The 27,452-nt window shown below is 35.2% G+C and overlaps 1 protein-coding gene across 6 annotated transcripts in view; it reads right to left on the reverse strand.

The window, feature by feature from the left end:
* The window catches only part of LOC142334730 (protein sidekick-1-like), a 276,341-nt gene that overhangs the window by 45,719 nt on the left and 203,170 nt on the right, over positions 1–27,452 (reverse strand). For 5 of the 6 annotated variants that reach the window (XM_075382988.1, XM_075382987.1, XM_075382986.1 and 2 more), the window contains 8 exons: positions 26,076–26,272; positions 24,354–24,677; positions 23,481–23,586; positions 15,324–15,523; positions 10,075–10,268; positions 9,023–9,067; positions 4,162–4,321; positions 1,944–2,270 (listed from right to left, as the gene is read on the reverse strand). In XM_075382988.1, coding sequence (XP_075239103.1) covers positions 1,944–2,270; positions 4,162–4,321; positions 9,023–9,067; positions 10,075–10,268; positions 15,324–15,523; positions 23,481–23,586; positions 24,354–24,677; positions 26,076–26,272 — 1,553 coding nt within the window. The remainder of the gene's footprint in view (positions 1–1,943; positions 2,271–4,161; positions 4,322–9,022; positions 9,068–10,074; positions 10,269–15,323; positions 15,524–23,480; positions 23,587–24,353; positions 24,678–26,075; positions 26,273–27,452) is intronic. The other variant, XM_075382989.1, reaches the window with a different exon arrangement.

Here is a 27,452-nt window from a genome sequence, read left to right on the forward strand (position 1 = left end):
GTCACATATCCGTTGGCTACGTATGTTTGTTGCTTAATTAGACGGCGACAGATCGGTAAATAAAGATGACAAAAGAGCAAATAGGAAATGGGAAGCCCGTTGTGATCACCTGCGTCCGTTAAGTTAACGCCCAATTGATACGATGTGAGCAGTGGTCACAGCAGGGGACTTAGACACAGACTTGCTTTCATTCATAGAATTTCAAGTATTCTATTTCAAGTTCAGATTAGCTCAAGGCTACCTTCAAAAATTATGAAACACCGCAAATACTTCAGAAAGACGATTCCAAACTCAACTCTCTAATAATTAAGAGCAAAACACATTGAACATTTATTAAACAAAACCATCCGCGAAAATTTAGAAATACAGTAGTTTATAAATTTCTTGAACCGTACAATTTATGACCTAGGTCAAAATTATCTAGTACTATATAGCTTCTTAATATGTGTGAACTTGCAAGTGAGTGTGAGGGAGGGGTAAAAGTCGTGTACCATGGAGTTGTGGGGCGGGGGTACAATTTTTTATAATTTGTAAATTTTTTCACTTTCTTCAGATTCAGCAATCATGCAGAATCTTGAATGACACGGAAATAATAAAGGCGGTTCCAGATATCAACGTCACATTTTAAATCTAAAATTAGAACCGCAAACTTATAATTCAAGACGCATGACTATTTACTAGAAACTGCGAGCACTTCTGAGCCTTGGCACAATTTCAGGCCACACTTTCGAGGGCATCAATAAAGTTAATGTGGCAGACAAAATTTACGAGCAGCTATTTCCTGAAGCGCGAATGTGAAATTATTTAGCACAATAGCGGTCGTCTGAAACTAGAAACCGTATCCGCTATGTACAAATCTTCATATCTTGAAGCCAGACGCGTAAACAAATTGTTTGGTCTAAAAACCTAATTTTCCTTATGGCGTTCTCTCTCCTCACAAAATAAGTCGACTATTACAGAAGCTGTGTGAATAAAATGTTCCTAGGTTGAGTTCATAAAGAGTAAAGCTTAGCATAGCTACAATGCGATCACATGCACTCTTTGTTTTGCGGCTTAGTTTCTAGTTAAAGTTCAGATAGGAGCCATAATTTGACCCAAAATGACTTAGCTGATGTTTGTTGTAGTAATGAATTTATTAGTGCAAGTGCCAAAGGCAAACACAATTTGGTGCCAGTTTGCTGATTAAATGAATTATTTGATTTAAAGGTAAATCATGTACGACAGAAATCACGTCAGGAACAAAGAGCAAGCCTACATTATTTGTTTCAATAGGTTTATTAAGTTCTACACAGATATGCGCGGTTGAGAACAATCATATCGTGTCAGCTCCCACCCGAAATTCAAAACCGTCCAAAACTATTAATTATTCTACTATTTTGCACGTGCTATAGAGCTGAAGCATCTTTTAGAGGTCGTAATTCTATTTTTGACAAAAGGAAAAGGGAAAAGCAATAGAAATTATTATTCACAATTAAAATTTATTTTGCTGCAATATTTTTATGGAGTGATACTCTCCGATTAGCTGGCATTAAGAAAATTCACATTTTGTAATTACGCCAAAAAAAACTCACGAGAAGTTAAGTTATGGCGAGAATGATTCTTTGATAGAATGTTCATAACATTATTTCTGTGCCCTTGACCTTGCAAACTCTCTCTACACGCACACAGCTGTTCGAATCAACAACCAGAAAGTTAATTGTCACTAAACCCAGCACCAAGAAAAGTTTATTTAAAAGCAAGACGACAAGTTTTGAAGGTACAGAAATATACTAATTACTCCGTGTTAAAATTGAAGTCATAGCCTGCAAAAAAATTACGTCTACAATGATAAAACCAAAATTTAAATCAATTTTAAAAACATAGATGCTCCAATATCTGTGAAAACACTTGTAGCTCGCCGTTCAAGTGGCGAAATGCATCACTTGACCAGAAAAAGAACTTACGAATAATTTTGAGCTCCAGCGGATCACTCTCGATTGAGTTGGGAGGGTCATTATAGTGCACTTTCTCCACAACCCTACATTTGTAGTCACCAGTACGGTCAACCTCCACAGACTTTATCTGCAACAGATTCAGTCGTACATTATCCATCTCAACTTCTTTGGTGGAGTATCGAATATCTTCTTTGTCTATGACGACGTCATTATGGTACCAAGCAATCGTCTGTTCCTTAGATCCACCCTCCACAGTACAGTTGAGTTCCACGAAATGACTCTCGATAACCGGTTTATACTTTGAGTCCATACTCAATGAAACTTTGATTGGCTCATCTAGAATAAAAAATACACGTTCAGTAAGAGCAAATAACCAGAAATTCTAACTGAGTCAGACTCTAAGAACCGCCCTTTACACCAGGAATTTATGTCTCCAAAAGAGTTTCGGCGCATCCAATACTTAGAGTTACTTGTTTGTCCCGTTTTTGATGACAAAAAGTCAATCAGTCAAGCAAAAAAATCGCATAAAAAGATCACAGAGCTAATATAATTGCCACAAACTTTGCTTGAGAGCAATTAAAAAATTCGCTAGAGAAATTCGTTAAAAAACGATTGACGTCAAAAAAGTGTTGATTTTTCTCAATATTAAATATTGGCTGAGATTGTAAACAAATTCCCGCCTGGTTGTTAAAAATTTAGTCTCTCAATTTAATAATTTTTAGGAACTGCTGTTCTAGTACCTCAAAAAGCGTCAGCTAAAAAGCATATATATGCCCACCAATATTTACATCATCAAATGCCGACGACAGTTTAAAGGTAGCAAAATAGGATGTTAGACTGATCAACCTAGTTGAATAATGCAGTTAAGGTAACTTATAATAGATTAAAATTGATCGCTGCAAGTTAGAAGAGTATACATCAACAGGCAAAATGTCACATCAAATTTATCATAATTGAAAAGTCAATTCACTTGATTTCGATACCTCTGTTCGCTTAAATAAATGGCATATATTTTAAGTGAATTAAATCACATACAATGTGCAATGCATACACAATAGCAACACGTCACATACACTCCAACTTGAAAAAAATCCTAAAGTAGGCATAAAAGTCAGGAATAGGAAGCTAAAGGAAAATGTCACTTGAGAAAAAGGACAGCAGTGATTGATGAAAAGTAAGAAACAGCAGCGGAGTTTATCTACGGCCTTCATTTAATCAATACGTACTGAAATAACATTTAAGGACCATACAGCATTTTTATATTCTGGTTCATTCCAATTTTATTGTGTCTTCCAACTTTAAATAATTTTCCATCCTAACCAACATCCCTGATTTTTCTAGAGCAAATAAATCTAACGGTTACCAAGTTTGTCTCATCAATTGTGAAAACTTTCAGGTTTCCTCTCTTCTCAGTTAGCCGAAAAACTAACCCACTTCAGTAAGAAGAACTGCATTCAAGTGACAGGCGCTGAGAACGCGGGGGGGGGGGGGGGGGGGGTTAATGGGAGGCTAGCAATACTAAGTTTGTACCAACTATGTTTGTATCAAACGACTGGCGAGCGGTTGGCTTCAGTGAGACAAAAACTTTGTGGGATCAAAAACCAATAAGACAAAATTTCCACAACATTTTTGGGAGCCATAAATAAATATGACATTAATAAATACAACTTTATCGTTGGCATTCGACAATTTTAAAGTCTTAATGGTACCTGCTTATCCAACGAGTTAATTGCTGAAGCCAGCAAAAAGAATTTTCTGCAGCAAAACGATCAAGCAAAAATTGCCTATAAAAAACACGCATGACCAAAATGATTGCTTCAAACATTGTTCGAGAGCAATTAAAAATAGCCGACTAACATTCGGCGAATTCCTCTCAAACAAATAGTCTGTGGCTAGCATTGGTTGTAGATAACTGGAATTTGGAGTGGTTAGCAAGAGAGAGGCGGAATTCACACGAGATCCAAATCTACCAAAGTTATCCTTTACTCCTGGAAATTATGCTTCCCTATTTGAAGTCAAACATCCACCTAACTGCGGACAATGCTAAAGCTCAAAGAGAACTGCGTAGCAAGTTGCTGCCACCGGTTTTTAACGTTTTATACCGCTTTTAGTTATATCAATGAGAAAAAAAAACAAACAAAAAATTGCATAAATGACCATCAGAATCAAAATAATTTCTACAAATTCGTTTGATATCAATTAAACAATTTACAGTTTTAAAACTAACAGTCAACTTTGACAACAACTGGTTCCGAGACCACAACGGGTAATACTGGATTGGAGGATTCTGCGAAGCACTGGTATATTCCGTCTATCACTGTAGTGTCCAGAAAATTTGGCGACACAAGGAGTGCTTTTGTTCTTTCGTTCACCAGTAACTGGATCGTCTAAAAGAGACACAGTATCATTACCCGATTTCCACAAAACCTCCTTAACATGGCACATGCAAACATTCAATGCATTGGATTATTTTCTATGACGAGTGGACCATTAATGATACTACAAAGAACCAGAATTTTACGAAGTTTAGTCTCTATAAGTTAACCCGCCCTAAATGTCACCTTAACTATTTCCTGACATTTCAGAACACATCCCAAATTTTTTGACCCATGCAGAAAGAAACTAAATCAAGAGTAAAACTTCTCAGGTTTTGATTTTCCGTTCGAAATTTCGAAATAGGCGATTATTGTTACTACTACCCTGCTACTACAAATAATTATTGTTCCGACCCCTACTTTAGTGGGGAAGGAGGAAGTTCAGACAACTTTGGCCGATCTAAATATTCATCGTAGAGAGCTGTGAGTGGTATCATTAAAAAGCACGTAAATCCTAGAATTTGGAATTAAAGATTTTTTTCGAATTACAGTGAGAGTTATCGAGGTTTGGCAAAAAATCGCTGATACAATTTAAAATAAATTCAAATTAATAACGGCAGTGCGTTATTGTTACCCTTAGAGATAGAAGAGCGTTGCTGAATTGTTTGATTGAAACTTTTTCTGGCTAAAATTTTTGATAAAAATCTCAAAATTCAAACTTTTTTCATCAAAAAATGGCACAAAAAATGGTTTTCTGGTCCACTTTGTTAAAGTTTGCGAGAAGTAGTGACTTAGAAACCTTGACACAGACTCCCTAATCTCCAAAAGAGCGCTAGTTGAAATTAGGCGCCCTATGGAAGAATTTCAAAAAACAATTGGTCTATTTCTCAAACTCTTGGAACACATGGGCGGTTTGTTGGCCTCGCGCCAAATTCAGGAATGTGTTTGATGTTATGAATTTTTACAATCAGAAATCTTTTAATTTTTATTTTGGTGCTGCCTTTTAAGTATTTTAATTTTGTTTTTTCAATGTTAATTACTGACAAGTTTTCATTCACGGCTCCATTAAGGACAGCTCCCATTTACCTAAAAAATAGGCAGACTGTAGATACAGTTTGTTTTTAGAGAACCTCAGGGTTTTAATGGCTGAGGAAGAGTTTTAGTAAACTAACTGAATTCTTGTGTTTTGCCTTCAATTGTTATTCGTTTTGCAGTCTGATTAGTAAGTCTTACCACTCAAAGATCCAAATGGCTTCCTCAAGAAGTGTAAGTGAATCAGTCCCATGCTTTCGGTTGTTACCTAAAGACTTTTTGAACTTGTCAATTTTTTATATTATTTAAGTCAACTTTTTGCTTATTCTCAGTTAATACAGGTCAACCTTTCTTAGAAAAAGAAAACAAACTAATTTTGTGATGGATTGTTTTAACAGAACAATTTCTTGATTTTGGTACGCGTTTTCATACCAATTTTTATTTTTGTGAATGATTGCCCATTTTTGCTGTTGTTTTTGTTTCTTTGGTGAACTGTCAATTTTCAAAACAATCTGAGAAAAACTTCAAAAATTTTGTATTTGAACATATTTATTGTTTTATAACATATGGTTTTAAGGGCTGCGACACCGTTCTAACGCATAATTTCGTAGAGTTTTTTTTATTTTTGCCCTCTATTTGTTGCAATTAAAGGTCTCACTGGCCAACAATGGATACATAAATGAACTTAAAAACTGATATCCGTATATAATTAATGGTTTTATTGACTTTCAAATTAAATTTCCTAAAAAAAGTTTTCTTCAGCTGATCACTTTTTTTTTGGTTTGCATTTCTTTTTGTATTTTACCATGTATCACTTTCGTGATTTAGCCTCATTATTGAGAGGTCTCTTTAAATTTTGCTGAACCAGACAATAAATTTCCTGTTGTTTGAACATTTTGACTGATTTCTTCAGTGCTTAAAGAATTTGTTTCAGAAGAACTTTGTGAAATTTAGATACTTTTCACTTTCTATGGTTCTTTTTGCTATCATTTTGTGATAGTCGTTTACAAAAAGAATTCATAATGATCAAAAGAGATGCAAATGAAGATTTTATAATCTCGCGGTTAATATTTAATAAATTAAATGGCTTCAACACTGTGGTTTCATAAAAATTATTTGTGAAATTTGCTAGTTCAGCTTTTAACTAATTTTATTTCGTAGTCTTAGGAATAAGTCTAATTAAAAACAGTCGCAATTAATTTTCTAAGATGTTGCAAGATACTCTGTCTGCTCCTTTAGGCGAAAGCTTATGTTAGCTATGAATTTTGAACATATTTGCTTTAAAAAAGACAATGGACTTTTGGGATTTGCCAATCTTATTTCTGTTAACTTGTAGCTTAGCATCTCTATAGACAAGTCATATCCATTATCAAGTGAACTACAATTTGCTCTTTATAACGTTTTCATTTTCCTCAAATGTTCTTTGTTCTTGGTACAACCAGTTTCCATAAAATATTCGTGAGTTTTGCTTATACGCCCATTTTTGGAGGTTTTTGTTTTCTTTTCAGTATCACAATATTGAGCGCTCTTTTGGCTCTTTGAAGAAAAACGGAATGAAAAGTTCTTAATAATTTAACTGGCTGGGACATCGCTTTCGTGCAAATTTTTCCTTTTTGCCTGTATTTGTCGTTCTTTTTATAGTCGCATGACATATCCTGGATAACGAAAGATCTCAATCGCTCTCTATGGAGGTATAAAAGAATCTCTCAATAATTTCATTTGATTCATAACGTTTCTAATTAGTTTGACCTTGATTCTCTTCAAAAAAGCAACGTTTTATTTAACTTTGACCCTTTGCTCATTGCTTGTCAAAAGTAGCAATAAGGAAAAGTGCCATATTTTTTCTTGTTTAGTAAGGTCAATCTTCTTAGTATAAGTTTTATCTGATGCCCTTTTGATTTGCTAGTATTGGTTTTCAAAAAATGGACAACGAGTTTTGGTCGTAATTAATGTTTGTATTTGATTCTTATCGCAGTCTTTTCTGCGTCATTTTATGGTAGTCACAGACCTCATAGGCCCTCTAAGGTAGATTGTTTTATTCATTTAGTAGTTTGTTGAACGATATGTTGATAAGTAAATTTTTTATCTCTTCCTCATTTGGTAGACAATTAAGTGAAAAATGTAGATGAGCGGCGTCGGAACTTTATGTGCAAGCTCACATTACCGAGCCTCCTTGTTTCTTGAACTTCGCACTATGCATCTTAGAACAGCTGAAAAAGAAGTCGTTAGAAAACCAAAACTCTTCCAACCGTAAAACCAGCCCAGGCCAAGATAACTCCTGGTAATTAATGCTAGAATTCGTTTTTTTGTTTGTTGCTAAAGCACGAGTTATAAAAATCTCCAGTGGTTTTTATCGTTTATTCGATCTTTTTCTTTCATAATATATTGTGTGTGCAGCACGTGAAAAAAAGTTTGAGAATTATCAATCACGACAACGACAATCCTGATTAAAATAATTTGTACAAAAATCAGAGAATCAAAAAATTCTTGAGTACGTAGATTGCCAAAAAACTGCAAGTAAACGGTGAATAAAAAAAACAATCATGCGATTAGATTCGTACAATTTTGCTACTTCAGATATTCTACAAATAATAAATTGTCTAAAACCAAATTTTGACACCCATAAATGTGTAACTTAATGATACAATGATTAAATCTTTTGATCCAATTTTGCAGCATGTATAGCTCTGTTTATAACATTTATCCATAAATTGATCTGATGACGCAACGATCATCTTTAAAACAATTATTTCATGGTCTTTGATTTTTATATTAAACCGTCATAAATGGTTCTCCAGATAAAGGAATAATATGAAAAACACTATCTTTACAATAATTAGGTACATAGAAAAGCCAAAATTTGTCTATAGATAGCCCCCGTCTAGCGCTGGTTTCAAATAATTTTTTATTAACCAATTTGGTCGAGTAGCAATTTGGCCAGACATCGTTCACGGCAGCGCGTTTATTAGGCACAGAGTCTTCTCGTCGATTTCTCTGAAGGCGAAGTCATTTAGCTTCTTAGAAACTTAGTCTTAAATTTCTGTGATAAAGTGAAAAAAAGTTAATGAGGTGCAAAGGATTATTGATCTATGGATTAGACATTACAAAGTATCGCAGCAGCTGTTTACTTTCACTGCATTCTTTAATTACCTTAAAGGGTTTCTTTCTTAATTGATGTGCACATGTTTGACTCTATCTTTAGTTCGGACTATTTTGTCTGGGACTGTTTTGTCTGTTTTCTTGGGACTATTTTGTCTGGGACTGTTTTGTCTGGGAAAATTTTTCTATTTGGGACAGTTTTGTCTGTACACCTTTAGAATCACGTCAGCAAATCTACGGTGAGAAGTCTGTGAAATTAGTGAGGGCTGATATACGATCTATGGCGAGTCATAAAGGAACACGCGATCGTCGCAAATAATTTTCCCAATGATTTCGTTTTCGCGGTGATTTCGTTTTCAAATAAAAAAAATGAAGCAATTTTAACTTAAATGTTCGTTTTTGATAATGGTGTCGTTCCCTGTCGTGCATATACTACACATACCCTAATTCTACTGTTTTGATCATTTAAGTTGGGTGCTATTAGACAACAAAACAGCTTTAACTGACATCGAGTGACCTGTGCGGATTAATGAAAGCAAACGAAAGAAGACAAACAATAACAACAACAACAATAGATGGGATTAGTTGCTTGCTCCACTGTGAAGAAACTAGCAAAACAACCACAATCACATGACAACTCACCTGGTTAGGGGTGGAAGTGGTGACAGAAATCTCATCACTAAGTGGCTGAAAATGAAATCACACCTTCTCAGTCCGCTGATGACAAAAATGCTTAAATTTCACCAATTGCTAATTAAACCTCATCACCTCTAAGCACCTGTCTTCTTGTATTTTTCGGTTTTGAAAAGAAAGCTAGAAATTCTCTAAATATCTAACCATGTCTGCAGCACGTTAACTTGATTTCGATTAGCTAGATTAAACTTAAGATGCCATTTTCAAAGGTTTAATTAGGAAGCCATATGATTTATCACTGTGACATTACACTTGAAATGAATTTTGTGATTAGGTAATTCATAAAGCATGTGAATATTTTTCTTTCCTTTTATATTTTTTAATTTACATGTTAAAAAAATAGAAACAAAATAACTATTAAGTAATTGTTAAATTGGGTAAAATGATGTCCAATGATTTCAGAAATTTTAGAAGCATGATCAGCATTCAACAATGATCCATTATTTAAGGGGAAAAGTTGAATTCGAATTACATTATTTTGTACTGATCATACATTAGTCCGTGAGTCACCACATGCAAATAAAGCTTAACGGTTTACAGAATGACGATTTAAAGCTAGGTGTTGAATTAAGACTAAACACAGAACAATTCAGCTTTTGTCTCAAAGCATCCTGTTTAAGACTCAAAACCAATATTGTACCAGCCAGCAATAATCCAATTTTTTCTAGAAAAGTCAAATCTTAGTAGTTATTTGAGTGATGTAGACAGCAACGTTTAATTGATTTAAACTAGTTGAGAATTTGGATTTGATTTATAACCAGATGAATAAAATTTTAGATTTCACGAGACTTCAACAAACATTTACGACTTTTTGTATTGATAATACTTTGTACACCCTAGTTCAGTTATAAACTAATAAGACGTGATACACAAAACAATAAACACTAATATTTGTATGAAAATATGCATTATAGAAAACCGTAGTCGACCCGGGGTGGGGAGGGGAAGGGAGTAAACAATTCCAACAATTTTTTAAAATAACTAATAGGGGATCAAATTACCGGTTGCTTTATTTTGTTCCCATTTCGATACCATCCGAAAGAGTACAACTGTTCCCACTCTGCCATTTGTTCAGCACTCACACTTCCAGAGGTCAAAGTGTCAAGTGGCGTTTGTAAGCTACACGGGATCTCAATCTCATCAAACAACCTCACTCTGTACTCTTTCTGCATCACGTCCAATTCCTGCACAGCAGCTATAACAAATTTTTCGCCTATTTATTTAGAAAATTAACTCAAAAGGCGACTTCTAAAAATATGGATTTGCTAAAAAAAAGACACGATAACACCCCGGAGCAAAAAAAACACTTCTTCATAAAATAATCTTCACAGATGGTTGTTCAACACACTCTACCTTCAAAAAATTCTCAACATAGAGAAAAAAATGATTTCTCCGAACGTTATGATTATTACGAGGATATTTTTGTTAAGATATCTGTCTAAGGATTACATACTTACGAGCTGCTAAAGTTTGCTGCAACGACGGTTTGCCAATTTCTGAAGCAATTTTTAAAATAATTTACTTTATTTATTTTACTTTGCTTTATACGCGCGACCAAGCAAAACGAACATGTCTTATAGTTTTTTGAAGGATGAATTTGCCAAATAAAGGAAAGTTTTTGTCAGAAATTGAAAAATTACAAAATAATACAAAATTCTTTAACATACGCGGCAGATTTCTCGAAAAAGGCCACCATTCATTCCCATATCCCATAGCACCCATTGTGATTAAAAGAACAAAATTATTGTCGTAAAAAAACACATTTCTGAAGTGCGACCTAATCTAATTTATTTTGACTTCGTAGTTAGACATACTCTCGTGTCTTAATAAGAAGATACAGGGGTCAGTATCAATTTCAAAACCATAACAGATATTAACTAATCCAAAAAAGAACTAAATTCAAAAAGCGGTCATCTAAAACAGCCTTTATGGTTTTATCCCATTTTTTTGAATTCTTTCCTCGATACTGACTTGTTGATTCTAGATTGTTTCGATGAGAAAATGCTGTTTTAAAGTACATAACAGAATGAAAGAGGAGTACAAACTAGCCTCGAGAAGTCAAAAAGATTTCATACAAAAAGTGGAACATGTTGTGAACTAAAAAAACCAAAACAAATTTTTTCGACGAAGTAAAAGACATAGCAGGACAAGTCATAAAATATTTGAATGGCAAAACAATTTTGAAAAATTAGATCGAAAAAGACCGAAAATACACCGCATGTAAAAAAATCACCAGCGAGAAAGCGAATTTTTGTTCAAACACAATTTTCACTCTACTTTAAAAATAAAGCAATGAAATTTTACGCCTCAAAAGCATTCTTTTCACTTTCCTTCCTGTTTCGGTGTGACCAAGATCATTACTTCAAAAACCATGAAAATATGTGAACAGATATTAAAAAATACAGCGCCCCAATACAACTCAAATCTCAAAAAACATGGAAAGACAAGTCTTGATTGACGAACTAAGGAGTTAGATGGAACATCGGAAAATCAGATTCAATCAGCGGACTAATTGAACATTGCTAGCCGAACATACAAAATTCACATAATTAAGAAAAATTAGAGAAAAAAAACATTGAATATAGATTGATAGCTATTAGGACTTTTACCCGACAAATAAGAAACAAGGACAGGAAAAAGCTATTCTAGAAAAAAATGAAGATCCCCTACCCCAAATTCACTAAAAATCTGTTGAAGCTATTTGATGATAAGGTCAGAATAACTAATCGATGATAATGTCAGAATAACTAATCAGAATAACAGAAAATGGCTACCAGTAAAAAAAAATAGGCCAAAAAAATTAAACATAACCAAAATAACAACAATTAATTAAAAGTTGCATAGCTTCCTGATGTTAGTACCCTGAAAACCAATTCTGTAAAAAACGCTCACAAACATATCTTTGAGCCTCAAAAAGCTGCAAAAACTGAAAAATTCAAAAACCAAAATTTATTTAAACTTTACCGATGTTCACGCTGTAAAGATTTTTTCATACATCAAAATTGTTTCTGTTGCAAAAATTTATCGAATAACATAACTTGGAGCCATTAATAAGTTTTACTGGACCCTATAAATCCGCAAAAAAATGAAAATAATTAATACAAATTCTGGATGTTAGTATCTTCAAAGTCAATGACAAGTTTTCAAGAAAATTGAAAAGATAACCGACTAACGTCGGGCGAATTGCTCTCAAAACGGCGAGCAGTTGGCTTCGTCAGTAGCTAGCCACGGGGGGGGGGGGGCGTGCACCGGGGGCTGATGGGGGCAACACTGGGTTGGGGACAACAGCGCGGTGGGGGTGGGGGTCAACAGTGGGGAGGGGGGTGTCTCAACCTCTAAGAACCGCCCTTCACACCATAAGTATAAGTCCCCAAAACAGTTTGAGCTGAAACAGAGCTGAAAGACTCTAAGAGCACTTAATGCCCGCTGGGCGCTACCTGTTTATCCCGTCTTTGAGGACGAAAAGTCAAAAGCGTCAGACGAAAAATCAGTCAAGCGAAAAATCGCATTAAAAAAAGACCGACAGGACTAATATAATTGCTACAAACTTCGTTTGAGAGCAATTAAAAATAACTAAAACTTTTACAAAAAAATTGCAAAAATTACTCAGTTGTGTGTTTGCATAGCTCAAGAAAGAGATATTAAAAAAAACATGGCCTGTTTACGACCTTTTCAACTGGGGCAAACGTCAATTTAAGACTAAACTATTGCACAAAAATCGCAAAAACACCGCAAGACTAATATAATTGCTACAAACTTCGTTTGAGATCAATTAACAAATGCTAAAAATTTTCTCAGCTAAAATGCAGGACATAAAATGGAAAATGAACTTTTGGTTTGAATGAACTTTAACACCAGTTCTGACATTTAAAGTAACATTTCCACTTTCTCATTACACTTTAGTTATTAGACCTGTTCAAGCATCTCGGCAAAAAGCGGATACCCTTTGATAAACTGAGGATGCCAACAGGATACAAGTATATACTAATGATTTTTTATCTAATTAACACGCTAAACTCCCACGTATCAATCTTAACTGCACTTGACGACAAGCCTCGGGGCATCAATTGATGCTTATCACAGGTACCAAAAGCAGAGATATCTTTGCAATCGGAAAAACTTATCCATGAACATAAGCAACAAACAAATAACACAAAGCAACTTATTCAAATATGCCTGATAATTCTTTATGAAAACAACATCAGTATTTTAAAACAACCTATTCGCTTTTAAAACACAAATCCAATCAGGTTATCATCAAAACCATTATTTAGTTCACAATTTGCCTCTGGGGTAAAAATCCAACGTAGCAATTGATGATTTGATAACCAGATTTGTTGTTCTATCGACATTTAACATCACATATGTCTTTGATTCATTCCATCCTTTCATTTATCCGTTGATGGATTTCATCCACCCCTCTCAGTTCAACCCCCCCCCCCCCCCCCCCCCCCCCAGCTAGCTACTAGTCACGTCTAGTAACAGTCAGCTTGGATTACAAAGTACCACACCCACCACCCCTGCATTCACAATCATCAATCTTACAAGACCCCAAAGCATATGCTAGCTATTCAGAACTGTGGAAACATATAGCCGTTCACTTAGCAGACTGTGCCACATTTGACCCTCCTAACAAATGTTTACATCAGTTTACAATAATGGAAGCTGATCTTGAACTACACAATTGAAGTATATCGCGAAATGCACGTGTACCCTCTCACAAACCTCATGCTGCTAGCTAATTGAACAGCCTTGTCTAAACCTAACAGTACATTTATATACTGTCTACTGCGACAGGAAACATACATTGCTTCTAGACCTAGATATACTATTATTTACTTTTCGGGAGTTGTTTACACTGTCACATCTGTGCATCATTTCCGGAACTCTAAGTGTTTTATGAACAAAGGAGTAGTTATGGAATTTATCAACTTCACGCAATTTTTGTATACTTCCTCGCACGCACAATGTTGGCCGAATGGGAAGATGCCGGCAGTGCGTGATTGCTCATACTTGACTAACACAACAAACACGGAACAGCAAATACTTGTGGAAGACAGGGAGTGAGAGAGAGCTCAGCGGGAGGTCGATCGCTCACTTGCTAACTTCTCTCTAATTCCAACACAGCTCTCAAATCTCATTAATCTCACTCTCTAGTTCAGCTTAAATTCCGCTCTCTCTACTTTTGTGTCTTTATTTGTTACTAACTCTCAATTGCTTTACCATTTAACTTCCCATGAGAGATACAAAAAGACACAGATCAGAGCAATTGTGGGGGGGGGGGGGGGGTGTTTAAGTATACATACTGGGGGAGCAGGTCACAAATAAACAAACAATTGCACCATATGCCACTGGGAAATTCCACTCTGTTTATCAACAACATACCGATTGAAACAAAATCTATCCTCATTTACACACATACACAAACTACTATCATTACTATCTCATATCGATCAAACTCACAAGTGTAAGAAACCACAAGAGCATGGTCAATGCGCACAATTCCATTCAAGCTATTTCACTTTCTCATCGATAATAATCTTTCTCAATTTGTAACTCAATGAACATTTCACAGCCGTACGATCTGAACAATCGAAGCATGCGACTTTGTCCTTGGACCATATCAACCTCTTTGTGATAAAATTAAATGTAAAAAAAAAGTTCAAAATATCAAAACTGATTTCAATAATCCAGATTTTGGGTCAATAAGAAGTGAAGAACACCACACATCACCCCACCCCACCCACCTAACCCCACCCCCCACCCGTTACAAAAAGGGTTTCATTATAACCCCAAATCATTGTATATTAACATAGCACGAGCGTTTGGGGGTTGCAAATAAAATCTACCTATTATAAACTGGTGGTCCCAAACGGTCTGTATTTGAACGTTTAACAGCTAACAACAAAGCGCAACAACAGTTCATGTCAACAAAATTTTGGAGCTCAGCGAGATTTAAGAATGATTCATTCATTTAATCTACAATCAGTGTAAAAAATGGACTCAAGTTAATGGATAAATGGGAAAGCGGGAGGGGTCGGCACTATTATTTGCTATCTCAGATAATTTAACTAACGATCTCTCTTGTAACTTAATTTAGAGCACCCTCTTTATTGTGCTAGCACATTAACAATAGGCTCCACAAGCATCAACAGACCGTCAGCGTGTTAACTGCAGTAAGTTAAAGGACGATCGTTGTGGGTTGATACACTTAAGATTTTGCGTTAGAATAGGGTGAGTTGGTACTTACGTAGTAGGGTAAGGCGGGCACTCCTAATGGACTGGGGCATAATATCTCCATTGTTTGTCCCAGCGTCTTCCCAACAGCCGCAAGAATAGGTGCCCTGGTGAGAAACGTCCGGCTTGTCCACTCTCAAATGATAAGAAGGCCCATCGCTCCCCTCCCCCTCGTCAATCTGCACGTCATTGAAGAACCAACTGGGCTTACAGCTAAAGTCAACACATTATTCTTAGCTGATTTAATTTATTTAAACTTAAAGAAAGTGTCTTGTGCTAGATTTCACCATTTTAATAGTGAAATAGGCCATCATCTTAGGTTTATGACAGTTCAATTTAGTTTACACGACTAACTCAAATGTAACTTTTTATTCAACTCAAAAGTAATTTTGATTCACAGACGTATCATACAAATTTCTTTGCTCTGTGCTCCAATAGCAGAATTTAATCTCTTGAGCCCGCAAGCATTTTGCATTGATGATGGTTTGCATAACCTTATACGACATAGAACTGGTCACTGCAGACCACTAAGTGATCAAAATTAAATTATGGATGCTTAAAGCGTACCTGGGGCGGATGGAATATTGTTCCATCCTGGAAATATAGCTGGCAAATTGTCAGAAAATAGCTGCGATAGCTTTTTGTAGATCAGCAGTCTCAAAAACAATAAAAACAAACCGAAAAAAACTTCTTTTCTTTGTATTAATAGCTGAAATGTTATATTTTGATTATCTATATTACTTATTGCTGATTCTATTAGCTGCTCTCAAATAACCTTTTATCTCCTTCAAATAAACTATGGAAGTCAAATTGAAACTGAGGAAGTCATTTTTGAGACAAATAAGTCACAAATGACCAATACCTTAGCCACACGAATGAACAAAAACTCACTCCAATAAGAGTAACGAATGGCCGAACTCATTTCAGTCGAAACTGCATAAATGAATTTTTAAACAGCAGATTTGAAATGATCGTGACGTGACGTCATATGGTGAAAATAATTTTGAACAAAAAAAACGTTGCTGGAAAATTTTCGGAAGCGACGCGAAGCGCCGGGTATTTCCAACAAACGCGTAAAGCCAGTCAAAACCAGCATCAATTGTCCGAAAAACATTCTTTGTCCCACCAGATTTAACTGAACTTTATACCCCAGTGACGCAAGTACAAAAGTTTCGTTATTGACAGCAAGTAAACAAGAACAATTACGACACCATTCAGAAACTATACGAAAAACCGCACACAATTAAATCTTAAGACAAAAATTTTGACCGAGAAAGAACTGTGAAATTCTGAAGCTGAAATATTTTGAGTTATTTGAATCTAATAAACTCAAAAATTGACCCGGCTGATATTTGTCAGGAAATAACAGGTCTCAAAATTAAAACTATTGGAAATAACAGGTCTCAAAATCAAAACTTTTTTTAACACATAGTTTCTTAGAGCTGCGTTATATTCAATGAAATCAACTGAAAAAAATCCAAGGAAATCTTTAATTTTTTGAACTCAAACTCAGAGCACAAAACAACTCAACGCGGTGGCTACGGATACATTGTACAAAATAGTTACAAAAAAGCATCCTTATAAATTGACTAAGTATTCGACAAAATTTAAGCAGAAACATGAATACATTTCATTATTGAGGGATGGAGGTTAAGTGAACATCGAGCCAACCCCCTGTGCGAAAAAAAAATTAAAAGCAGAACTCAAAGATACGAAATATTTTAAAGTTAAAATGAAACATTGCTAGAATCTTAATTAGGAAACAAAATTGTCAGTAAAATTTCCTTATTAGCTGAAACCTTATTCTAGTATTGGAAACCAAACTTTAGAAAAATCGGAGGACAAAAACCAACAAAATCAGATTAGTATGTGATTCAAGCGCCTCTTTGAAAATTGGAAAGTCTCCTGCAATCTATAAGGTTTTAGGGAATTTTCACGGAACCGCTTTTCCAATCCACAAAAATGTCGATCGGGTAAAATTGGCCAAAGAAGTCAGACGCCCATAAGACACTTATCCCCTAATAAAAGGGGACTGTTGGACCAAAACCAAATCCTAGAACCAACCATTAATCCGCAATTTTCTGCATGGCTTGCGTTAATATAAGCGAGACAAGACTTCGTGAAGAGTGAAGGTGGTGTTGTGGAGGTGCTAAGTGCAACGAAGAGGACATTGTGTTTAGTTATTGAAATAGCATGTCACGCGTGAACAAGTGGCCATTTACAGTTCAATCACGAGCAAATGTTGTGATGAAAAACAGCAGCAAGTGACAAATTAGTTGATCATAAATCATTCATTCACAACTCATAGCCATCAATCACCACTCCAAAGCCAATCGTACATTAGAGAGTCATCAACGATTAAGGCAACATCGATCATAATTAGACCGAAATTGGTACTGCTGCTACGGCCGCCGCCTACCACAACAAACTCACAATTAAAACACCTAAAGGACCGTTTGCACACAACGATTTAATTTAAAACTTAATAATTATCATGATTTCATTTTAAAACATATTGCGTTTCAGCATATTACAGTTAATTCAAAGACTTAATCATCAATTTTCAGCAAATTAGTACTATTGAAGGTTAATTCATAGAAGACTTTCACGCCCCAGGCAAGCAATTAGATTAATGGAAACAACGATAAAAACAGCATTCTGACAAAAATTACAACTTTATATTACAATAACAGTCAGCATTTTCAACTGAAATGTTATGGTAAAAAGCAAAACCATTCGCTAATTAGTCGCGGTTATAGATGAATGCTAGAACGAGGCTAACTTGTTCCATTTTCTAACTGCATATTTTCCTTTTAAGCTTTTTTGAGCATTGAGGTGCTATGAGACATACAGGCGCCAAACTTAGTCTTTGGAGTCGATACACAGTCAATTATGCATATAAAAATAGAGAACTAATGAGGCATTTTCGGCATTATTCAAATTCTTTAAATCAACCAACTTCCTCTGCCGAAGAGTCACTGTACTTACTTAACAATGCTTCAACTTTAGTAACAAATTTGAAAAAATGTGAAAAAATCGATGAAAACAGACAGACATAATATAAACATATTTACTGCGGAAAAGTATTAAAAATTGATTGCATAGAGGTACCATTGCCCACAAGAAGTAAAACTATTCCAACATCAATATAGATGCATAACAAGGAGAATCGCTAATGTGCTTTTGCACAATGTTCCAACCCATCATATAGATAAAGTTCGAAGACTTAAACTTGTTTATCGCATATCTCTATCCTCTGTTAAGTTATGAAAATAGTAAGGCTTTGATTAATAAGAAGTCTGCTCTTCCAAGTACCTCAATTACTGATTTCAGTTTGTTCGCTCCAATAAGAGTGAAAAATGACGTCACGCACGCACGCACGCAATTCAGTCGAAATTGCATGAATAAAACATAGCCGGTAGATTGCCGGAAAATAGCCCATAGCTTGACGCACATCGGAATTGAAACAGAAAAAAAAGAAAAGAAAGGATAAAAATTGACAAAGTGTTAAAAAGTGTTCTAAATTGGTAAGCAGTTTCAGTTAGGTTTTAAAAAGATAATTAATTCGGCTTCTAAACTGAAGAATATTAGGCTTAATACTAAAGCCAGCTATTAATCGCTAATGAAATTTGATTACCTAATGCACTATGACTCAATGACAGGACTTTATCGGCGTATCGCCTTTTCTCTTGATTTTGCTTTTTAAACCTTGGCTCTATTCACTACATTGCGTAATTCGGTGTCAGGACAATTTACCCAATTCCATTTTACCCAATGCCATTATACCCAATGCCATTTTACCCAACCTGCCATTTTACTCAATGCCATTTTACCCAATGCCAACTTACCCAATTTACCCCATTGCTAAATTAACCAGAACGACTATTTAGCCGACTATAAAATAAATGGGCCGTGGGACTTGATATGAAACTATCACAACCGAACATGGAAATAGCTGACTATATAATTAAATGGCCTGTGGGACTTGATATGAAACTATCACAACCAAACATGGGATTATATTGTCCACAAATATTTTAAATCATCCTTTTAATAGCGACTGCTAATTTGTAATCGGATAATTGAACGAAAAGATTAAAGAGCATTGGGTAAGTTGGTATTGGGTAAAATGGCATTGGGTAAAATGGCAGGTTGGGTAAATTGGCGTAGGGTAAAATGGCATTGGGTAAAATGGAATTGGGTAAATTGTCATGTAACCGCGTAATTCAAAGAGTAAAAGAATTTGAGGTAAGTCACGAGTCAAAAGTGAAATTCTAGGCTTACGAAAAACAACAAACATGAACAAAAGGTAAGGCGAATTGAAAAGAGCGCCTATATAATAGCCGGTAGGAGACTGACAGCGACTGTTAAACACAATTTTAGTTGAAAATTTTAAAAATAAACTTTTATCAAACAGTTGTGCGAACTCGTCATATCACAAACTAAAGTTCCCACTATCGAAATTCTGGAAGAAGTTGGGCAAAAAATCATTGAAATTCATTTTCTTCAAAGTAAACACGAGATAGTTTCAAATTTGTCCTGATAAAAACAATGGGCAAACAAGGGAAAGTACATTTCCAACTAATAGTCACAAAAATTGCAGTCCAACTTTTTCCAATGAACAAGAACGCATTCACGCTCAAATTAAGAACATCAGATAATAGCCAGCAGATTTCCGAAAAAGGCGCAGTTGACGCGCTTGACGTTCATCGAGCTTGAAACAAAAAAGATAGAAACTGACAGTATTTTTTTCTAAGTTTCAAAAAGTGTTCGAATTCGGTGTGCAATTACAGTTAGATTCGAAAACCATACTTAATTCAGCTTAAGCTGAATACTAATATCAGCTAGCAATCGCTCTAAATTACTTTTATAACCTAATTCACTACGACTTAATGACCTGGATTTTAAGTTCATCCCGTTTCCATTGATTTTGCTCTGTTGAACTTGAACGTATCCACTAAATTACGTCCTTCAATGAGAGGAAGAATTTTGAAATCTATTCAATTGAAACAGTGAGCGCGCTAAGTCTGACGTCAAACCTGACAATCATGCCTTGTGTAAAACGAAACACGTTATCAAAAGGTAAAAACTAATTTTAAGATAGAGAGCGCCTAAATATTAGACAAAAAGAGGCTGAGGGCGGCTATTAAAAAGGAAGGAAAAGACGTTAAAAAACCATGACTCTTCCAACAATTTCAAAGTTAGAGTTTCAATATAAAACACAATCAGCGTGTAAAAATTGAATTTAATCTTAATTGACCGCGACAAAAAAACATTTGAGAAAAACGGCACTATATTGGCATATTAAAAATTCATAGAAAGCCACAAAAAACAATAATTCAGTCCCCAGTGGTCCAAAAGTTTAAACTGCTTGACAAAATGTGCTTGACTTCAGTCAAATTTCAACCAAAATTTGATAGTAATTAAACATAACCGACTAACGTCGGGCGAATTGCTCTCAAACGATCGGCGAGCGCTTAGCTTCTTCAGTAGCTTGCCATGTTTTAGTGAGGCTAGCGTTAGCTAGATTCGACTCTGCAACTCTTTTAGTTTTCTACCTTTGTAGTAAACAAATCAAATGAAAAACTGATATTTTAAAAACTTGCAAAATATTGCATAATTTAAAAGAAAAACTTCCAGATTTCGCAGTGAAAATGTTCAAAACTACATTTTCTCTCTGTTATCTCAAGTAACCCATCGGCAAACTAGAAAAATTTCGTTGGCCAGTAATGATCGTTAAACTCAGAAAAGGACAAAAATACTCAAAAATTTTGAAAACAATTGCAAATTTTAAAAAATCTTGCTAAAAATCAAGATATTGAAATCTTCAAAACCATTTCATTGTCTCACGAGACTATCCATTATCACTTCTTCAAGCTTTAAATAGTTTCACTGGCTCATAAAGATCCTTAAACTTGGAACATGATAATAATTTTTCGAAAATTAAAAAAAAATAAATTTTATCAAAGAAGTGCTAAAGCACGAGTCAAGAGAATACTGATAACCATTCCATTAACTCCAAAAACTACGCAACAGCTTATAATGAAGCCTTGGATGAGGATCCTAGGACCCTGGTGCCAGAAAAAAGCTAAAAAAAAATTCACAAAGATTCAAAAAAAAACTTAACAAAAAGGGAGATATTTTTTAAAATTGCTTATTAAAACCTTGAAAAACATTCCATTACATCTAGAAGCTATGGATTAACCTATAATCGAACCCTAGACGAGGTTATGTGGCTCTTGAGGTTGGAAAAACTAAAAAAAAATGACAAAAGATTTGAAAAACTTGAAAGAAAAATTAGAAGTTGCATAAAAAACTGCTAAAATTAGTGGTAACAAAAGTTGTAACTCATCCATGGGCAACAAATATTTTTTAGTAATTTATTATCAAACCCCAACGGAAATTTTCTGTTCGGCTGAAAAACCTAAATAATGACAATGAATGTTTATAAAAAACTAAAAAATTACAAGCTGTAAAAAAAATGCTAAAATTCGTGGTGTTGAAATCTTGAAAAACAATCCATTACCTTTAGAAACTATAAAGTGACCTATTTTCAAAATCGGGAGGAGGCTCTTAAGGCAGGAGAAACTTCAAAACCGACAAAAACTTAAAAAACCTGAAAAAATGCAATTTAAAAAAATTGATAAAATTTGTCATATTAAAAAACTGAAAGCTATTCCATGGCAAATAAAATCTTTCAGTAACTTATCATTAAACGTTTAAAGACGTTTTCTGGCCCCTGCGTCCGGAAAGAAGTGGATAATAAAAACTAAATGTCAAAAAAAATTGAAATAATTTGCACGTTTCGTCAAAAACATGCTAAAATTGATGATGTTAAAGTATAAAATTGCGCGTTTTTAGCGATCGGTTGTTCGTCAGTAGCCACGACGGGGGGGGGGGGGGGTGCACCGGGACCGGGGGCTGATGGGGGAAGGAGGTGGTTGGGGGCAACAACACGGTGGGGGTTGGTGGCAATAGGGGGGAGGGGTAAATAGTGGGGTGGGGGTGTCGTCAACCTCTAAGAACCATCCTTCACAACATAAGTATAAGTCTCCAAAACAGTTTGAGCTGAAACAGAGCTTCAAAGCTGCAAGGCTCTATGAGTACTCAATGCCCGCTGGGCGCTACCTGTTTATTCCGTTTTTGAGGACGAAAAGTCAAAAGCGCCAGACGAAAAATCGGTCAAGCGAAAAATCGCATAAAAAAGACCGACAGGACTAACATAATTGCTACAATCTTCGTTTGAGAGCAATTAATTAGCAGGGCTGCTAACTTTCATCTCAAACTGAAGCCTCAAGCATGAGTTATACAGATATTGCTTCGACTTGAAATCAATCTACGCTTATTATTCAAAATCTATCAATTCATTTTGAAGCTGAGCAGCGTTGACAACTATTATTTGAAACAAAAACCAACTGACATCGGACAAATTGCGTTCAAACGATAGGCGGGTTAATTTAAGTCAGGGTGCTGGAACCTAGGTATTTTCATCGGCGCAAAATTTCCCGACCAAGGACGGCTCGAATTACTTACCTCCTGCGTAAGAGACTTCATCATCAAGCGTGAAAAAGTCAATCCAGAAGTTAAATCGAAAGAATGTTCTAGAACAAAATGGACGAGAAATACTTGTGCAGAAAAAGACGCACGTATACAAGAATAGCTTCAAACTTCGCTAAGGAGCAATTGATTAAATTTACGCCACATTCTAACCGTAAAAAGCACAAAAAATATTTAGAATGCCACATTTTAGATTTCAAGTTTACGAAGCAAATAAAAGAACTTAGAAAGTACATATAGCGTTAAAATCTCCAAAATGTTTTATACTTAAGCCTTGCTTTTTCCAAGAACAAAACAATTGAAAATGTCGCTTTGAAAATTGATTGCCTATCAAGAGTTTTTGAATAGTACCATTTTTGTATGTGTCCGCAAAAGGTATCAAAAATCACAAACGACAAAGCCAGGGTTCGGAAATTCAGTGGGTTCCCTTCAAAATTTTCACTAGTGTTTTCCATGTACATCAGTCATCCATAAGCAAGAGAAGTTTTGTTGTGCAACATGTCTAGGATTGAGAAAACAATACAATTACCAATCGATAAAGATGGATTTATGTCAGAATACTTGTTTCTCAAGATTTCAAATATGTATAAAAACTAAAGTGTGAGCAACTAACCCTTTGGGTCCAATGCAGTCAAACTGGACAAAACTTGTAAATTTATCCACCGCAATTTCATCACGCGGTTCCAACCAGAATCCATTGAGATCAGTTGCATCGCTATCTGGAACACGAATACCTCTTAAAAAATCGTAATTCAAAAACTTCGGTTAACATCAGGGCTGCAAAAACTGTTTTGCTGCAAACTTGTTCGAAACCATTTGAAAAGGTGACACGGAAAAATAACCGATGCCAAAATACCCAATGTGACGAAATACCGAGAAAATACGCAATATTATATCTTAATGTTTAGACTACCAGAACTATTATTTAGCATAATATTTAGCTAATGTATTTCGTCATGCCTCGAAGGCCATGGACATGCCTCAGCGTCCCGTGGGACTTGATATAAAACGATCACAACTAAACGTGGGACAAATTATCAGCTTAACTGTGCGAAAATATGCTTGTAATAACCCCGTGCTAATCGCATCTTCGAACGAAAAGATCAAAGCGAATAAATTGGGAATAATGTCATTGGGTATATTAGCACATTGGGTATTTTAGCATTGCGTATATTGTCATTTAACCTTTGAGAAACCCCTGCGACATGACATTCTTCAGTTTTTTGTTATTAGAGTGTTAAAAATTTTATTATTTGCTAATATAATATTTCACCTAAGTAACAAAGTGTAGTTAAAGGTTTAGTATACGGCCCTCCCATGGCTACATTCATCTTGCTAAGTTGCTAAACTATATTTGATTTAAAATCTTTTGAGAAATTGATTTTCTATTTTTGTGAAGAACGATGCGCTGAATGTTTAAACTCGCAAGACATCAACAATTCAGAACTCAAATTCAAAAATTGATTGGGTTCAATTTATCACTAACCGGTCGAATCTTCAACTGTTAGCTGATATGTTTTGATCACGACTCCGTCTAGGCCACAAGAAATAGAGGTCGGCTCCTCAATTGCAACAGTTAGGACAATCTCTCGTTGATGAGTTATTACATAACTTAGATTATCATCTCTAATAGTGTCCAGCAGATTCTTCCCTTCCGCGTCATACCACTTCAGACGGTCACGGAGGTCACTGGAGATCGAGTTCGATTGGGTTATTTCGTCTTGAAAATCGTCATCCAGACAATTCAGAATAGTCCCTTCAGTTCCAACTACCTGTTCGGTATTCGCTTCGCTCCAATCAATTCCCAGAACTGAAATAATTATACACTCTGAATCCAATCACACTCAAATGCCATCCTGTCAATTAAGGTTACATGTGCTACCCGTTTCCAAAAATTGATAAAAGTTACTATTCAATTTTTGCCCTGGAACGGAGCAGTTATCAAAAATCTTGAATATTTTGCATTTACTCATTTCAAAACTTTAGTATAACTTAGAGGTGGTTTAAAACCTTAATACCACGATCAACTTTAATAATGGTTAAAAGGTGGTCGCATATTTGATACAAAATATCTCACTCGGAACATTGGTGTTCAAAACTTTATAATTCGCAGAACTCTTAGGCAGAGCAGTCTTACTCAAATAAATTGTTACAAATAAGACCTAAGCCTAGTTTTATTAGTTTCAGCAGGTATTAACTACTATCCAGGAAAAGATCAACAATAAAGAGACGAAGGCCAATCCAATCAAAGCACCTTTCTAATACCCTTTAGGTCAAATCGGAGTCTCTTGATCATAAAAGCATTGCATTCCACGTGTTCTCACTCGGAATCTGCCAGGTTTGAGTCTGCGCAGATAAACAAACTGAACACATTTAAGCCCTGTACTGAATTCACACTCAGGAAATGGGGGAGTAAACACAATTGAATCGATTCAAACTAAATCCCTTTGTTTGATATGCCAGTTTTGGAGATTAGAGCGCCCACATTTACTGCCTTGCAACTGTGCCGAGCACAGATTAACAAAACGAGCAATCTTTCAAAGGCCGTACACCATTACACTATTTAGTATTACACTTTTGAGAAAGAGCTTCATATTTGGGTTCGATATAGACAGTTGCTAGCTAAGCAATAAAATTTGAGGCTAAATTGATTTCGAGGTATTTGCATTAATTATGATAGCCGTATCTCCGTAAGCGGTCCCTCAATTTGATGGGTTTCTAAAGCATTAGGCAAGGCAGGCAATATTAGAACTGAAATTAAGCCCTGAATGTGCTAGGCTGTTTGAATTTGAGCCCTCGTATATTATGAACAATTCCCAGACATTCTGTCAAATATTCGGAGATAACTGCTTGATCAACAATGTATATCTTTTGCTCAGTTTCGACACCGACAAGGAAACGAGAAAATCACACATTCGCAAGAAGGTCGTTTGATCGGATTTGAGTCACAGGGAACTGTGAAAACTTTTTCCCAAAAAGTTTGGATAAAGTTTTTTACGTTTTTAATAACCAACTAGTTAAAGTTAACAAGTCAAAATAATATTTGCAACACCTTTGATTGCTGTAGATTTCAACAATGGCAGTTGAAACAATAACCAAATACTTAACGTCTCATAAACAAAAAAATTTTGCACAAGGCGCGCAACAAAGCAATAAGATACGTAGAAATACAATTTATACCGAACTAACACATGATAAATTTGCTAACCTTGTATGAAAAATGACGATGAGATGACTTTTCCAATGTCATTTTGTTCTGCTTCGCATTGCGCCCTGTACAGTCCAGCTTTATCTAAGGGTTCAATTGGTCTAACTGGCAGCAAACTGAGGGTTGGCTGAGGAGAATAGAACTGATATTCGGTCGAGGAGAAATGAAACTTGTTCTCCACATATAACTTGAACACACTAAAAGCACAGTAGTATATTTACAAAAATTGCTATTACTCAATATTCAACCTACAAAATATAAATTATCGATGAAATACAAAATACCTAGAAATCGGGCCGTCTCAGTATTAAACAAGTGCAACAAAACATATGAAAAACAAAACACAAAACAGGTCAATTGTGGTTGAAAGTTGCAACCGAACAAAAATATCTTCAAACAAAAATTGCAAAAACTCCAACCTAGCTAAGCACTATTGTACAAATAGAACAAACGAAAAGCATAATTGGGCTCGTAAGTGACCGTATTCACAAAATTGATAAGGTGACCGTATTCACAGAACTATGTCAAAGTGTTCACCAAACTCCTAATTCGAAACATTCAGCCCAGTTCGGTTATGATGAGCAAAAACAGCAGAAGATTTTTGTAATAAAAGCTGACAAAAAACTAATAAAAAATTAAGTTCTTTCTGAAAATACAAAGAGGAAAGAATTTAATAGATAAACTTTTCATGCATAGCATTAAAATGCACTCAAAAGCCAAAAAGATTTCTACTAGGTGAACAAGACGTCAGCATACGTCTATAAGTTGTCAAAATCTTCTCCCTGTTCCGAGACAAAAACTCTTTGGACTCAATTCTTCGAAACTAAAACCGAAAAAAAACATTCAAAGCCCTCATGTTGACATAATTTTAGAAAATGAAATACCAAATGCCATATCAATCATTTTTTAACACAAAACAGATTTTTACAAAAACTTAAAAGCACAAGTTTAAAAAAGCACAAGTTGAAAATTTTCAGTTAACGAATAAAATGAAATAAGAAATTATAGTCAATTATTCACCAGGTCAAACTGTTTTTTTAGGGCAAGAAGTGAATTCCAAACGTTTTTTTTTCGTTTCATGCATTCTATATTCACATAATTTTGAGTTTTGTAGATCTTAAAGGAAACCAGAGATTTCTCTATTTAATATTTATTGAAAATAAATCGAAAAATTTATTGAAACTTTTTTTATTTTTCAAATTGAAAAGATGACGTTTTTATATAGCAATGAACTCATGCTGGTTGATTCAAGAGTATAAATATTCCAGGTTAAAATCATTTCTAGATCAATTGGAGAAAGCATGTTCAAAAGTAAGAAGATCAGTTGGAAAAACGGAGCAGTATTGGAAAACACAACTTAAACTTCGGTTTCTCTCA

The sequence above is a fragment of the Convolutriloba macropyga genome, chromosome 2 (assembly GCF_964194025.1).
Source record: "Convolutriloba macropyga chromosome 2, txConMacr16.3, whole genome shotgun sequence".
NCBI lineage: Eukaryota > Metazoa > Xenacoelomorpha > Acoela > Convolutidae > Convolutriloba > Convolutriloba macropyga.